Source organism: Astatotilapia calliptera, chromosome 3 (genome assembly GCF_964374335.1).
Source record: "Astatotilapia calliptera chromosome 3, fAstCal68.1, whole genome shotgun sequence".
NCBI lineage: Eukaryota > Metazoa > Chordata > Actinopteri > Cichliformes > Cichlidae > Astatotilapia > Astatotilapia calliptera.
Genome location: NC_137424.1, coordinates 15,125,043 through 15,142,115, shown reverse-complemented (window position 1 = coordinate 15,142,115; position 17,073 = coordinate 15,125,043). Strand labels below are relative to the sequence as shown.

The 17,073-nt window shown below is 43.4% G+C and overlaps 1 protein-coding gene across 1 annotated transcript in view; it reads left to right on the top strand.

The window, feature by feature from the left end:
• Window positions 1–422: 422 nt before the first annotated feature.
• Window positions 423–17,073, top strand: part of LOC113034810 (NACHT, LRR and PYD domains-containing protein 12-like) — a 30,062-nt gene continuing 13,411 nt past the window's right edge. Inside the window, exons 1-8 of the mRNA XM_080298185.1 lie at window positions 423–523; window positions 3,115–3,350; window positions 3,467–5,258; window positions 6,769–6,945; window positions 9,340–9,516; window positions 11,259–11,435; window positions 13,590–13,763; window positions 16,547–16,723. Coding sequence (XP_080154311.1) covers window positions 519–523; window positions 3,115–3,350; window positions 3,467–5,258; window positions 6,769–6,945; window positions 9,340–9,516; window positions 11,259–11,435; window positions 13,590–13,763; window positions 16,547–16,723 — 2,915 coding nt within the window. The 5' untranslated portion in view covers window positions 423–518. The remainder of the gene's footprint in view (window positions 524–3,114; window positions 3,351–3,466; window positions 5,259–6,768; window positions 6,946–9,339; window positions 9,517–11,258; window positions 11,436–13,589; window positions 13,764–16,546; window positions 16,724–17,073) is intronic.

Here is a 17,073-nt window from a genome sequence, read left to right as displayed (position 1 = left end):
AAGGCTCGTCGTGTGAGCCCAGATGTGTGTAACAGCTGGATGAAGGAGAACCATCACAGTCGCGTCTCCATCCCGCCTTTATTAATGAACTTCCTGTTGCTTGCAGATGACAGGAACACAAAGTGTTTGTGCCACGTGATGCTGCAGGATTTGTTAACGTGTCCATGATGGTAACATCTCCTCGTCTAACTGCAAACACATGAGCGCTCCTAACGGCAGCTATCACAGCCACACAGGCAGACTGTGTCTCACTGTTGCATTCAGGGACATTTGTTTTCCTGTAAAAAGCTGAACTCTAATCTAAGAGGACTGTTACTGACAGGAAACAGCTGCATTATCTGCAGTCTGTGTGATCACAGCTGCTTCAATCACTTTATCAGAGAATTGATCATTGAATAAAACATGTTTGTGTCTGCAGAGGTCAGAGGTCACAGTCTGCAGGATCCAGCTGTCCGTCTGTGAGGAGTGACTGGTCCAAACAAAGAAACCCTCCAGACTTCAGTGCTGAACCTGGACCAATGAGGTCAGAGACCTGTGATGACTCCTTTACATGTTTGTGTTTTCCTGGATAAATATGACCAAAGATTCATTAAAAAGATAAAAATATTAGACTTTGTCCTGTAGCGCTGTGTGGCAGGCAGGATTGGACCCAAACACAACAGGATGAAGTCAAAGAGGCAGCTTTATTTCAGCTGTGAACATGCAAACAGCAGAAATAAGAAAACATAACTGTAGGTTTGCAGTGAATGAAGCCTCAGCTCAACGCTCCACTTTGTCCCTCTTTTCCTTCTCCAAACAGCCACATCAGGAGTCTTTGATGGAGTTTTAAAATATTTAATTACAAATGTCCAAAGATGGGTTCAGGATACCTGAATCCACAATTATTAAAGCTAAAATAGTTCACAGGGTTTGGACTTTGTTAGGTGACGAGAGAACATCAAAGTGTTTTTTATCTTTAAACAGTATTTTTATCACTTCAGTTGCTCTCACAGCCCTGTTTGTTATTTTACCAGAGCTCTTATGTTTTACTCAGTGCTCCCACCAAACACCTTGGAGGACACATTAGTGTGATTTAGATTTCATTGGTGCAAACACCAGTCACACAAGCTAACCCATGGAGGCAGCAGCAGGCTTTGTGTTTGGTAAAGTCTGTTGGCTTAAACTAAGAGAGTTTAGTTTGTTAGCACAAAGAGCTGTCAGCTAAAGCCCCGAATGCACTTTGAATACAGACGAACTGAGAAAAACACTTTAAATACAGCAAACAGTCAAACTGACAACATCTTGTTCTGCTGATCATCCACAGCAGTACATTTAGCATTCATGCTAGCAGCAGGCTATGACTGTCCATTCAGCACCAACACAGGTAGGAGTGAGCAGTGATAATAATGGATTGGATTTATATAGCGCTTTTCAAGGCACCCAAAGCGCTTTACAATGCCACTATTCATTCACTCTCACATTCACACACTGGTGGAGGCAGCTACGGTTGTAGCCACAGCTGCCCTGGGGCAGACTGACAGAAGCGAGGCTGCCATATCGCGCCATCGGCCCCTCTGGCCAACACCAGTAGGCGGTCGTTGTGCCCAAGGACACAACGACCAGGACAGAGAGCCCGGGGATCGAACCGGCAACCTTCCGGTTACAGATACGCTTCCCAAACCCCTGAGCTACGGTCGCCCCAAGTCCTGCTCCTGATGAAGCAGGACTGTGAGCAAGTTTGAGCTACAATCCTATTGGCTTCTCAGTTTCTCCAAAGAAAAGGGGAAAAATTCTTGGTGTTGTGAAGATGTGAGTTGGTCTTGTTGTCGTGGGGCTGGAAGGATGCTGGCAGTGAGAGGCTTTTCATACAGTGTTGAGTAGCAGAATGAGAAGAAAGCCACTGCACATGAAACAAGGTGCTCGTAGTGTTTGTTTACTGTGTTTGTGCCACAATGTCAGATCAGTTGTAGATTCACATGAAGACCAATGCAAGTACTGCAGTACAGAGCAAAGACTAAGCAAGCCAGGAGAGCTCTCCAACTTTCTGAAAGTATCAGGATATTTGAGTGATAAGAAAAAGTGGATCATGCAACAATGTCCCTCAGCACACAAAACAATCAAAGCAGAATAAATATAATGTTTTAGATCAAACACTTACAGGGACCTGAAGAGAGAGAACCAACAAGATGTCATGGCTAACAGAGGAACTCAAGCACAGACTGAGTTCTGACAAACAAAAAGGTGACAGTTTATTTACCAAAGGGGTGAACCACAGTGCTCTATATATGTACAGTGAGTCGGGGAGGGGGTCCAGGGCTCCAGGGAAAAGAGGGAAGGGAGTCCACACTCACTCCTCTTCAGTCACTCGTGTCCTGCTCTCCACTCACACAGCCACACACGGGAGTCACAGGTAAGCGTCTGTAACCAGGTCCGGGGAAATATATACTCAAAGTATACACAAAGTTAACCCAACTGGTGAATTTAGAGAGAGATTTCTTAGCAATGAGCTGAGATCATGAACACAGGAGGGTCAATGTCCCAGCGACAAACTGCTCCATGCCGCAGCGTTTAATGGTTACCGGTAAGCCCAGGTGAGTCAGCAACAGGTGGTGTAATCATCATAGCTGTGTGGACCAAGAGTGAGAGGCCATTACAAGCTCCACCCAGGCAGGCAAAACGCTAGCAGGAGAGAGCAAAACATAAAACCTGAAGAGCCATCATGAGCCAGCCAGAGAGACACAGAGTTTATACTAGAAGAGAAACCTGCTCATCTTCATCATGTTTGTTTAAATAGAGAAAATCAGAAGTCTCTGTGTGTCAGACCACGGCTCTACACGGACACTTCTAAGCTGCTTCAGAGTGAACTGACCCAGATAATCTGCACACAGCGGCTGTAAAACAGTGAAAGTCATAACTGTCTCTCTCTGATGGAAAGCTTTTATTGTGAAGTCAGGAAGTCTGCAGGAAGTGTTGAGTTTGTATTCATCACTCAGTGTTTAATGAGACAGGCAGACAGGAAGAGCAGCTCATTAGTGTTGATGAAATCAAAGGAACTGTGAGGAACTGCAGTTTGGTCACATCTGGATGTTTTTCACTGACAGTAAATGTTTTAGTGATAAAGAAATGTGTTCACAGAGCGAGGAAGAGGAGTGGTGTTTGTGAGGAGGAGCAGCTGTCCTGCTGTGCTTTGTGTCAGGACGTCCTGAAGGATCCAGTCTCTACCAGCTGTGGACACTGGTTCTGCAGACAGTGCATCTCCTCATACTGGGACCAGTCTGCTCCATCAGGAGACTCCTTCTGTCCCCAGTGTGGAGAAAGATCCAGAAGCAGAGCTGGACTGCAGACAGCCAGTCAGAGCAGCTGTGTACAAAGTAAGACTGAACATCTGTCTGCTGATGGACTCATTTCTGAAAACTGGACTTCTTGTGTTGTTCAGACATTGAAGAGTTTTCTTTCTCTTTAGTCTCATTGTTTTTCTTTCTTTCAGCAGATGTTGGTCTGCAGGAGGTTTTAGATGAACATAAGATCAGTCTGAGGAGGAGATGTGAACGTGTGACTGAAGGAAGTGATGAAACAGGAAGTAGAACCCTCCTCAACAGGATCTACACTGAGCTCTACATCACAGAGGGACAGAGTGAAGAGGTTCATACCCAACATGAGGTGAGGCAGCTGGAGACAGCTTCCAAGATGGACGCCCTCCATGACGCTCCAATCAGGTGCCAGGACATCTTTAAAGCCTTACCTGACCAACAGAGATCCACCAGAGTGGTTCTGACCAACGGCGTGGCTGGTGTTGGAAAAACCTTCTCAGTGCAGAAGTTCACTCTGGACTGGGCAGAGGGCTTGGAGAACCAACATGTCAGTGTGGTGGTTCTGCTTTCATTCAGGGAGCTGAACCTGATCAGAGATGAGCAGTACAGTCTTCTGGAGCTGCTCCATGTTTTCCATCCAACATTACAGAAGGTCACAGCAGAGAAGCTGGCTGTCTCTCAGCTTTTGTTCATCTTTGACGGCCTGGATGAAAGCAGACTTTCATTGGATTTCACCAACAGGAAGCTGCTGTCTGATGTCACACAGAAGTCATCGGTCAGCCAGCTGCTGACAAACCTCATCCAGGGGAATCTGCTTCCCTCGGCTCTCGTCTGGATAACTTCCCGACCCGCAGCAGCCAATCAGATCCCTCCTACATGTGTTGACAGGCTAACAGAAGTACGAGGCTTCACTGACGCCCAGAAGGAGGAGTACTTCAGGAGGAGATTCAGTGATGAAGAGCTGTCCAGCAGAATCATCTCCCACATGAAGACATCCAGGAGCCTCCACATCATGTGTAGTATCCCAGTCTTCTGCTGGATCACTGCTACAGTTCTGGAGCACATGTTGACTACAGAGCAGAGAGGAGAGCTGCCCAAGACCCTGACTGACATGTACTCACACTTCCTGCTGGTTCAGACAAAGAGGAAGAAGAACAAGTACCATGAGGGACGTGAGACGAGTCCACAGGAGCTGACGAAGGCTGATAGGAAAGTTCTTCTGAAGCTGGGGAGGCTGGCGTTTGAACATCTGGAGAAAGGAAACATCATGTTCTACCAAGAAGACCTGGAGCAGTGTGGTCTGGATGTGACAGAGGCCTCGGTGTACTCAGGAGTTTGTACAGAGATCTTCAAAAGAGAGTGTGTGATCTTCCAGAAACCAGTCTACTGCTTTGTTCATCTGAGCATTCAGGAGTTTCTGGCTGCTGTCTACAAGTTCCACTGTCACACCAACAGGAAGACAAAGGTGCTGAAGAACTTTTTGGGAAAAAAATACAACAAGTCCTCTCTGGATGATTTCCTGAGCAGAGCCATGTATAAATCCCTCCAGAGTGAAAATGGCCACCTGGACCTGTTTGTTCGCTTCCTTCATGGCCTCTGTCTGGAGTCCAACCAGAGACTCTTAGTAGGTCTGCTGGGTCAGACAGAGATCAGTCCAGGAACCATCCAGAGAGTCATCAACAACCTGAAGAAGATGAACAGTGATGAAATCTCTCCTGACAGAAGCATCAACATCTTCCACTGTCTGATGGAGATGAACGACCTCTCATTATTTCAGGAGATCCAAGAGTTCCTGAAGTCAGAGAACAGATCAAAGAAGGAACTCTCTGAGATCCAGTGCTCAGCTCTGGCCTTCATGCTGCAGATGTCAGAGGAGGTTCTGGATGAGTTGGACCTGCAGAAGTACAACACATCAGAGCAGGGACGACAGAGACTGATTCCAGCTGTGAGGAACTGCAGAAAGGCTGGGTGAGTCCAGATGTGATCATTAACATCATTGATCAGTGTAGGTTAGTAGTTTAATGTTGAAAATAAAATCAGATTGTAACCACAAAGTGTTTGTGTCCGTACGCTGCAACCTTCCACACCATTCCTTTATTGTACAGACTCAGCAGCAGCTCCATGGATCCCAAATCCAAGAGTGGAGAACAGATTTGAAGTGTGTCACATCCATGCAGTCACAGCTGTTTCCACCATGTTTCCACTGATATTAATCCTGTTCAATGACACGTTTCATATCAGTGAATATGTTCTTTAGGACGTCCACTGACATGTTTAAGTGTCCTGCTGGAAATCACTCAAATCATCCATGAAATCCATGAAAAATCCTTTTAGTGTTTCTAACTTCAGCCTCTGTCCTCTCTCTCTCTCCATCCTCCTCACTGCTTCTTTCACTGATAATCACACAAACATCGTATTCAGCTACAAAATAACACAATAATATCATCTGATGATCATTATTATAAGAGCAGGATCCATATTTGATATCAGAGTAACACACTGCTTGGTTATGTGCAGTCATCATCAGTGACTGTGGGTCAAACAGAAGCTCTCTGATTGGTTGCTGACCTTGGTCACCTGTCCACTCTCACCTGTTTGTGTTTGCTCTCTCTTTGCTGTCTCCATCCTCTCTCTCCTTTCTCTCCCTCTCTGTCTTTGTACGTCACTCAGGTCCAATGGAAACAGTGACATTTACAAACCAATCAAAGACAAACTGATCCATGTCAGGTTATAACAATATTCAAAGTGAATACAGGCTGCTGCTGGACACAGACAGGTAACATCATTTTGACTTGCTGTCACCTGGATCTGGACTCATAAACACTGAAGCCCTGAACAGGAATACAAATCATTTTCTGCCAACTAGCGACACACCAGCAGATAATGGCTCAGAAAGCTCAAATGAGCCAATCATTTCTGTGTTTAGTTCCCCTGAAATCAGATCTGATATCAGCAGCTCTGAGTTCATTCATCATTATTGTCCAGTGATGAGATTTCTGCTCCGTTTGGTAACAGTCAGCAGGTTTTTCCTGCGTGTGGACGTGAACAGTCGTACCTGACAGCAGGTAGCAAACAGAGATCATCTTTCCAGCTGGAACTCTTCACTGAGCTGAACTCATTCAAAATGTTCTGGAGTCAAAACAGGAAACAGTCCAAATGTGTGTCTTCACTCTGACTCTGGATCAGATCTCAGTGACAGACTGTGGACATTATGGAAGCCTAAATGTGACACCATCTTCCTCCTTCATCTGCAGATTAAAGCCAAACAAAGATTCTCATTAAAAGTCTGCAGGTCTGAGAGAGACTCAATCGTTGTGTCATGTCAAACACAGTAAGAGGAGCTGAAGCACAGATGTGAAGAGCAGATTCATCAGATTATGACCTCACTCTGTTTTGTCTTCATATACATTCAGTCTGTGTTTATAATGCAGATTTTCTGCTTTTATAATAACACATTTTATATTTTCTATCATCACAGACTGACTCAGTGTCGACTCTCAGAGTCTCACTGTGAAGTTGTGGCCTCAGCTCTGAAGTCCAACCCCTCCCATCTGACAGAGCTGGACATGAGTAGAAACTACAACCTCCAGGATTCAGGTGTGAAGCTTCTGTGTGCTGGACTGGAGAGTCCAAACTGTCGACTGGAGACTCTGAGGTGAGTTCACTGACTGCGGCTGTTGTTGTTTTTCTATATTTCAGGTCTTTGATGTTTGAAACTTTCTTTAGTTCCTAAATGTTCAGGATGTTTCTGAAGACAAATGTGAAGAAGTTTGAGTGCTTTCAGAAATGTTGTCTTTCCAAACGACTGAACAGCAGTTTTTCCTTTTGGCTCCAAACAGAAGTGACAGACTTGAGCAGGGTTCATTTAAAGGCTGACAGAAGTGGAGTGGTGACGGGGAGATGTTTGACAGGACAGTGTTTCAGCCTCCACAGGTTCATGTTGTGCTCCATCAGTCAGTGAAGATGAAGTCAGTGCTGATGAGGCTGTAGAGTGTGTGAGGGATGTGAATGAGGATGATGAAGATCTGATGATAGCAGATAAAAACAGGCTGCAGAGACTTTGAGCCATACAGGGCACACAGTGTGTGTACAGAACAGCTGAAATCATTATGGAGGCCTCACTGGAATATGGAAGCATCACAGTACAGCTTCAGTGAAGCTTTAAAGTCTCTGATATGAGATGAGAAATGAAGCAGCCAGAGCTTTTTCATGAGTGGAAATCCACTGTGACTGTGAGCTGCTGCTACAGCCTCCAGATTAGCCAGCAGCTCATCCTGCTCAACATTTTCTCACCAACTTTAATGGAAGTGTGATGTTTTCAGCTGGAGTGATGGTCAGGGTGGCCTCCCTCTCCTCTTCTTCTCCTCTTCCTCTTTCATTTGTAAAGCCACTTCTGCTGCTTTCATTCATTTGGAAGTCCTGTAGCTGAGTTTGGGAGAGACTAACAGCCTCGGCAGCAGAGGGGAGAAAGGCTGTAACACCACCACTTTACTCTGTTCTACCTGTCACATCATTTTATCAGGAAACAAATATGCTCATGTTTTTACTATGTTTGTCTTGAAGATGTAAGAAGATCACATGGTGCTTTTTATTATTGTGTTGGTTTGTTTGCTGTCTCTTGGATGGAGCCCAGCTGTGCGTGGCCCCTGGGCCTGTGGTCAGAGTGTGTGCTGGATAATCCGGCCCAGGATGAGGCCAAACTGACATGGGATGAAATGTCTGTCACATAATTGAGCTTAGTGTAGTTTCATTTCTGCACAATTTAACAACAACCAAAACTTTGTTCTGTCTTTTCTATGTTATACTGTAGACTTTCTTTGATACTGTGTCCAAAAGGAGCAGCTTTTACTTTGAAGGGGAGGTGATAGGTTTGTAGCTTGAACCTATTCGCTGGAACGTTGAAGACAATATAATTACACAGCAAAGCAAGACACAAGGCACCAAAGTTCTCTGGTTTACTCATGCATGAGGGAGACCTGCCTAGAGCCAAGTGGCGTCCCACCACTTGACCTCCATCAGACTCTCAGCCAGGCTCCCCATAGCACTCCTTTTATTGTGGTTACATGAATATGCATAGGGTCATTAACATATGACGTCCACATGCAAACAAAGAGTACTGTGTGTGTGTGTGTGTGTGTGTGTGTGTGTGTGTGTGTGTGTGTGTGTGTGTGTGTGTGTGTGTGTGTGTGTGTGTGTGTGTTGCTGATCAAAGGGTCATATAACATAAAAGCACAAAAGCAAACATCCTTGGTCAGGAAGAGGGTAGACTCACCCTAGATAATACGGTGAGGAAGTCCAGCAGTTAAAGCACTTAAACTAGAACAGACGTAGCTACGTTAATCCTACCATAAAACAATAAGACAAGGTACGACCTCTTCCAATGCTCCCAGAGTGGTCTCTAATACACACAAAGTTTGCAGACTATCACGACACAATTGATTATACACCTCTAAGCATATATGGTTAAATATTTCTAAGCATAAATGACAATCAACAATACAAAACCTAACAGGAGGTGTCTCTGTTTCCTCTTCAGGTTGGATGATGGAAGCAAATGAGTGTGTGATGTTCTTTCAGTGTTGCACTTTGTAGACGCTCCCTGAGCACTGGTCTCACAGCCAGCTGCACATAGAGACCAGTGTTGTTAGTCCAGGTCAGAAGATGACTTGTTGGAATGAAAATGAGCTTGTAGTTTGTCTGCTTTAATAATGTGACTGGAAAAAGGTGTTGGACTTCAAATATGTCCATTTCTTTCACACTTCACCTTTAAAAGTGAAGCCTTGTGGTTCCTGGAAGGAAAAACACGACTTTTTCAAGTCTTTGTCCTGTTTTTATGAGAAATGTACGACTTTAATGTGAAACATTCAGAGTTTTTTCTCTTGTTGTGTTTGTTTGAAGCTGCTTCCTGTTGGCTTCAGCTGTTTGGAGTTTCCATTTTCTAAACTTCTACATTCTGAACCTTCTTCAGCTCTGAACAGATGATGAAACACTGAATGATTTCAAGCTCACACTTTGTCTAATAAACTTACATCTTTCATTCTTTATACAGATTGATGGACTGTGGTTTGTCAGAGATCAGCTGTGATTATCTGGCCTCAGCTCTGAAGTCCAACCCCTCCCATCTGAGAGAGCTGGACATGAGTAGAAACCACAAGCTGCAGGATTCAGCAGTGAAGCTTCTGTGTGCTGGACTGGAGAGTCCAAACCGTCGACTGGAGACTCTGAGGTGAGTTCACTGACTGCGGCTATTTGTTGTTTTTCTATATTTCAGGTCTTTGATTGATGTTTGAAACTTTCTTTAGTTCCTAAATGTTCAGGATGTGTCTGAAGACAAATGTGAAGAAGTTTGAGTGCTTTCAGAAATGTTGTCTTTCCAAACGACTGAACAACAGTTTTTCCTTTTGGCTCCAAACAGAAGTGACAGACTTGAGCAGGGTTCATTTAAAGGCTGACAGAAGTGGAGTGGTGACGGGGAGATGTTTGACAGGACAGTGTTTCAGCCTCCACAGGTTCATGTTGTGCTCCATCAGTCAGTGAAGATGAAGTCAGTGCTGATGAGGCTGTAGAGTGTGTGAGGGATGTGAATGAGGATGATGAAGATCTGATGATAGCAGATAAAAACAGGCTGCAGAGACTTTGAGCCATACAGGGCACACAGTGTGTGTACAGAACAGCTGAAATCATTATGGAGGCCTCACTGGAATATGGAAGCATCACAGTACAGCTTCAGTGAAGCTTTAAAGTCTCTGATATGAGATGAGAAATGAAGCAGCCAGAGCTTTTTCATGAGTGGAAATCCACTGTGACTGTGAGCTGCTGCTACAGCCTCCAGATTAGCCAGCAGCTCATCCTGCTCAACATTTTCTCACCAACTATAATGCAAGTGTGATGTTTTCAGCTGGAGTGATGGTCAGGGTGGCCTCCCTCTCCTCTTCTTCTCCTCTTCCTCTTTCATTTGTAAAGCCACTTCTGCTGCTTTCATTCATTTGGAAGTCCTGTAGCTGAGTTTGGGAGAGACTAACAGCCTCGGCAGCAGAGGGGAGAAAGGCTGTAACACCACCACTTTACTCTGTTCTACCTGTCACATCATTTTATCAGGAAACAAATATGCTCATGTTTTTACTATGTTTGTCTTGAAGATGTAAGAAGATCACATGGTGCTTTTTATTATTGTGTTGGTTTGTTTGCTGTCTCTTGGATGGAGCCCAGCTGTGCGTGGCCCCTGGGCTTGTGGTCAGAGTGTGTGCTGGATAATCCGGCCCAGGATGAGGCCAAACTGACATGGGATGAAATGTCTGTCACATAATTGAGCTTAGTGTAGTTTCATTTCTGCACAATTTAAAAACAACCAAAACTTTGTTCTGTCATTTCTATGTTATACTGTAGACTTTCTTTGATACGGTGTCCAAAAGGAGCAGCTTTTACTTTGAAGGGGAGGCGTCTCTGTTTCCTCTTCAGGTTGGATGATGGAAGCAAATGAGTGTGTGATGTTCTTTCAGTGTTGCACTTTGTAGACGGTCCCTGAGCACTGGTCTCACAGCCAGCTGCACATAGAGACCAGTGTTAGTCCAGGTCAGAAGATGACTTGTTGGAATGAAAATGAGCTTGTAGTTTGTCTGCTTTAATAATGTGACTGGAAAAAGGTGTTGGACTTCAAATATGTCCATTTCTTTCACACTTCACCTTTAAAAGTGAAGCCTTGTGGTTCCTGGAAGGAAAAACATGACTTTTTCAAGTCTTTGTCCTGTTTTTATGATAAATGTATGACTTTAATGTGAAACATTCAGAGTTTTTTCTCGTGTTATGTTTGTTTGAAGCTGCTTCCTGTTGGCTTCAGCTGTTTGGAGTTTCCATTTTCTAAACTTCTACATTCTGAACCTTCTTCAGCTCTGAACAGATGATGAAACACTGAATGATTTCAAGCTCACACTTTGTCTAATAAACTTACATCTTTCATTCTTTATACAGATTGGAGGGCTGTGGTTTGTCAGAGATCAGCTGTGATTATCTGGCAGCAGCACTGAAGTCCAACCCCTCCCATCTGAGAGAGCTGGACCTGAGCCTGAACATCAACCTGCAGGATTCAGGAGTGAAGCATCTGTGTGGTTTCCTGGAGAGTCCAGGATGTGGACTTGAAACTCTGAGGTCAGTCAGCATGTTTTAGTTGTGCTGAGATGAATATGATGTGAAAGTTGTGCTGACACTAAACTGCAGACATCAGGCTGATATTATACTGATCCACACTGAGGATCTTCATGGTAAAGTCTGTTTTCTTCTTCTCTGGTTTAGTCCATTGACTGCAGCAGAACAATGTTCACATTTCAAACAGTGAGACTCAACGTATGGCCCGCGGCCCACACGCGGCCTGCCCACCTTTCCTGATTCAGAGAGAGGGGACCCTGATTAACTGTGTAGTGTTCTTCCTCACAGTTCTAAGTATCAGACACAACAATGAATAATCCACAGCTGACTGTCTTTAGCAGGTCAAAGGTCACGGCACACAGCAGACAGTGGGAAATATTATAATTCTGATCATTTATCAGCACATATCCATATGTATAAAAACAAAGCTGACACTGTGAGACTTGATCAGAGGTGTGATCATCACAGCAGAGGCCTTTGTGTCAAAGTCACTGAGGATCAAACAGAAACACATGAAGCAGATTTTCCTGTTCTGGCTTTTTATAGCAGATAACCTTCAAAATATTCTGCATTCCATCAAAAACTGAAGCAAACCATGAATCAACATGTGAACATGAGCTGATGCTGCTGAAGTGAAGCAAAGTTAGAGGTTTGATTACAGACACAGCTGAGAGTTTGTAATCTGTCATCATTTTATAAGGTTTAAATTTCTTCAGTATTGAACAGCAGAAATGAGGCTTTGTTTTCGGAGGCCGACAGCAGTGAACACAACAGCAGACTGGTGCGTAATAAGCAGTGAATAATGCAGGAAACAGATTTTTGAAGGTAAACTGTTCTTGAAGTACACTGAGAGAGAGAGAGCTGTGCAGGAAGTAAACGTCAAAGTCAGAGAGAATTCATGACGATGTTCATCAAACGTAAAGCGTAGTTTGGATCTTCTTCTGCTGCTGGTTCAGTCAGTTTTGGTTGGAGACAGATGAAACCTGCAGCTTCAGGATCTGTGAGCTGTCCACTTTCAGCCCTGACGGCGTGTCCGTGTACGTGCCGTCGAGTGAACGATCCACGCTCTGTGTTTCCATCTTTGTGTGTTTAGCTGCTCTCATTTACTGTTTTATCTGGTTGGTTGTTGTTGAAATACTTTTGGGAGCTTTAACCTGAGATTCTGGCAAAATACATTTATATTAAAAATCGATTCAGGATTGAATGAATCAACATCGCTTTATTCAAATTAAAACCATTTAAATAGGAAAATCCATTTTATTACACCCACCTCTAATGCTGGGTAATGTCAGCTGGTCCATGTGCAGCTGGCTGTGAGGCTTAGGGAGCGTCTACAAACTGCAACACTGAAAGAACATCATCCATAAATATTGAGTAATAACTGGACTCTCATACAGCGAGACTCAAATGCCTTTAAACATCAGCTTATCCTGCTGATCCAAGTCCAACACTGAGTTTGTAAAAACATGTTTGTCAATCATTTTGTTTGGTTTCTGAGGAAAATGATTCAATAACTTGCTGCTAATACACAACATTTCATCATATTTCCTCATAACCCTCTTTTGTCTGACCATTTGATCCTATTTGAATTTGCAATAAAGGATCCACAGAGTTTGGTGACAATCATGACAGTAGATGTTTGTGTGAAAGTGCTGGAAGCAAATGAGTGTGTGATGTTCTTTCAGTGTTGCACTTTGTAGACGCTCCCTGAGCACTGGTCTCACAGCCAGCTGCACATAGAGACCAGTGTTGTTAGTCCAGGTCAGAAGATGACTTGTTGGAATGAAAATGAGCTTGTAGTTTGTCTGCTTTAATAATGTGACTGGAAAAAGGTGTTGGACTTCAAATATGTCCATTTCTTTCACACTTCACCTTTAAAAGTGAAGCCTTGTGGTTCCTGGAAGGAAAAACACGACTTTTTCAAGTCTTTGTCCTGTTTTTATGATAAATGTACGACTTTAATGTGAAACATTCAGAGTTTTTTCTCTTGTTGTGTTTGTTTGAAGCTGCTTCCTGTTGGCTTCAGCTGTTTGGAGTTTCCATTTTCTAAACTTCTACATTCTGAACCTTCTTCAGCTCTGAACAGATGATGAAACACTGAATGATTTCAAGCTCACACTTTGTCTAATAAACTTACATCTTTCATTCTTTATACAGATTGAGTCTCTGTGGTTTGTCAGAGATCAGCTGTGATTATCTGGCAGCAGCACTGAAGTCCAACCCCTCCCATCTGAGACAGCTGGACCTGAGCTACAACTACCTGCAGGATCCAGGAGTGAAGCATCTGTGTGGTTTCCTGGAGAGTCCAGGATGTGGACTTGAAACTCTGAGGTCAGTCAGCATGTTTTAGTTGTGCTGAGATAAATATGTTGTGAAAGTTGTGCTGACACTAAACTGCAGACATCAGGCTGATATTATACTGATCCACACTGAGGATCTTCATGGTAAAGTCTGTTTTCTTCTTCTCTGGTTTAGTCCATTGACTGCAGCAGAACAATGTTCACATTTCAAACAGTGAGACTCAACGTATGGCCCGCGGCCCACACGCGGCCTGCCCACCTTTCCTGATTCAGAGAGAGGGGACCCTGATTAACTGTGTAGTGTTCTTCCTCACAGTTCTAAGTATCAGACACAACAATGAATAATCCACAGCTGACTGTCTTTAGCAGGTCAAAGGTCACGGCACACAGCAGACAGTGGGAAATATTATAATTCTGATCATTTATCAGCACATATCCATATGTATAAAAACAAAGCTGACACTGTGAGACTTGATCAGAGGTGTGATCATCACAGCAGAGGCCTTTGTGTCAAAGTCACTGAGGATCAAACAGAAACACATGAAGCAGATTTTCCTGTTCTGGCTTTTTATAGCAGATAACCTTCAAAATATTCTGCAGTCCATCAAAAACTGAAGCAAACCATGAATCAACATGTGAACATGAGCTGATGCTGCTGAAGTGAAGCAAAGTTAGAGGTTTGATTACAGACACAGCTGAGAGTTTGTAATCTGTCATCATTTTAAAAGGTTTAAATTTCTTCAGTATTGAACAGCAGAAATGAGGCTTTGTTTTCGGAGGCCGACAGCAGTGAACACAACAGCAGACTGGTGCGTAATAAGCAGTGAATAATGCAGGAAACAGATTTTTGAAGGTAAACTGTTCTTGAAGTACACTGAGAGAGAGAGAGCTGTGCAGGAAGTAAACGTCAAAGTCAGAGAGAATTCATGACGATGTTCATCAAACGTAAAGTGTAGTTTGGATCTTCTTCTGCTGCTGGTTCAGTCAGTTTTGTCACGGCGGGGTGCACCGATGTGAATGGAAACAGGACCCAAAAGCAGATGCTGAAAGGCGGAGTTGCTGGCTGAACAGAAGACGATCCTATATTTGGATGTTGGCACACGAAAAAGCATGAAGCTATGAAAACTAAGAAAACTGTGAACACTCAGAAAACTAAAGGACTAAGAAACTCAGTGAAAATGCGATGACAAACTATGAACACTGAGTAAACTATGACGAAACACTATGGGGATGCAAACAGACGACCTGACAATGACATGCAAAAAATAGAAGGCTTAAATACACACATGAGGTGATCAGGGGAAGTGGAGACACATGAGGAAACAGCTGACTGACATGAATCTAATGACAGGACCAGGAGGAGTGAAACTAAATACAATGACCAAAGAACACATGACACTGTCAGAATAAAACAGGAAACACTAAAACTAGACATGACAACACAAACTTAACATACCAAATACGTGATGAATAATGCAAGAACTCAAACATAGAAAACCCAGGAACAATAACTGCCTAAAAAATAGGAAATAACACAAAAACTAACAACATCTCAAAAATAAGAACAATACAAAGAAAACTCAAAGTGCTGGGTCGGAGACCCAGCCTGTGACAAGTTTTGGTTGGAGACAGATGAAACCTGCAGCTTCAGGATCTGTGAGCTGTCCACTTTCAGCCCCGACGGCGTGTCCGTGTACGTGCCGTCGAGTGAACGATCCACGCTCTGTGTTTCCATCTTTGTGTGTTTAGCTGCTCTCATTTACTGTTTTATCTGGTTGGTTGTTGTTGAAATACTTTTGGGAGCTTTAACCTGAGATTCTCGCAAAATACATTTATATTAAAAATCAATTCAGGATTGAATGAATCAACATCGCTTTATTCAAATTAAAACCATTTAAATAGGAAAATCCATTTTATTACACCCGCCTCTAATGCTGGGTAATGTCAGCTGGTCCATGTGCAGCTGGCTGTGAGGCTTAGGGAGCGTCTACAAACTGCAACACTGAAAGAACATCATCCATAAATATTGAGTAATAACTGGACTCTCATACAGCGAGACTCAAATGCCTTTAAACATCAGCTTATCCTGCTGATCCAAGTCCAACACTGAGTTTGTAAAAACATGTTTGTCAATCATTTTGTTTGGTTTCTGAGGAAAATGATTCAATAACTTGCTGCTAATACACAACATTTCATCATATTTCCTCATAACCCTCTTTTGTCTGAACATTTGATTCCCATTTGAATTTGCAATAAAGGATGCACAGAGTTTGGTGACAATAATGACAGTAGATGTTTGTGTGAAAGTGCTGGAAGCAAATGAGTGTGTGATGTTCTTTCAGTGTTGCACTTTGTAGACGCTCCCTGAGCACTGGTCTCACAGCCAGCTGCACATAGAGACCAGTGTTGTTAGTCCAGGTCAGAAGATGACTTGTTGGAATGAAAATGAGCTTGTAGTTTGTCTGCTTTAATAATGTGACTGGAAAAAGGTGTTGGACTTCAAATATGTCCATTTCTTTCACACTTCACCTTTAAAAGTGAAGCCTTGTGGTTCCTGGAAGGAAAAACACGACTTTTTCAAGTCTTTGTCCTGTTTTTATGAGAAATGTACGACTTTAATGTGAAACATTCAGAGTTTTTTCTCTTGTTGTGTTTGTTTGAAGCTGCTTCCTGTTGGCTTCAGCTGTTTGGAGTTTCCATTTTCTAAACTTCTACATTCTGAACCTTCTTCAGCTCTGAACAGATGATGAAACACTGAATGATTTCAAGCTCACACTTTGTCTAATAAACTTACATCTTTCATTCTTTATACAGATTGAGTCGTTGTGGTTTGTCAGAGATCAGCTGTGATTATCTGGCAGCAGCACTGAAGTCCAACCCCTCCCATCTGAGAGAGCTGGACCTGAGCCTGAACAACAACCTGCAGGATTCAGGAGTGAAGCATCTGTGTGGTTTCCTGGAGAGTCCAGGATGTGGACTTGAAACTCTGAGGTCAGTCAGCATGTTTTAGTTGTGCTGAGATGAATATGATGTGAAAGTTGTGCTGACACTAAACTGCAGACATCAGGCTGATATTATACTGATCCACACTGAGGATCTTCATGGTAAAGTCTGTTTTCTTCTTCTCTGGTTTAGTCCATTGACTGCAGCAGAACAATGTTCACATTTCAAACAGTGAGACTCAACGTATGGCCCGCGGCCCACACGCGGCCTGCCCACCTTTCCTGATTCAGAGAGAGGGGACCCTGATTAACTGTGTAGTGTTCTTCCTCACAGTTCTAAGTATCAGACACAACAATGAATAATCCACAGCTGACTGTCTTTAGCAGGTCAAAGGTCAC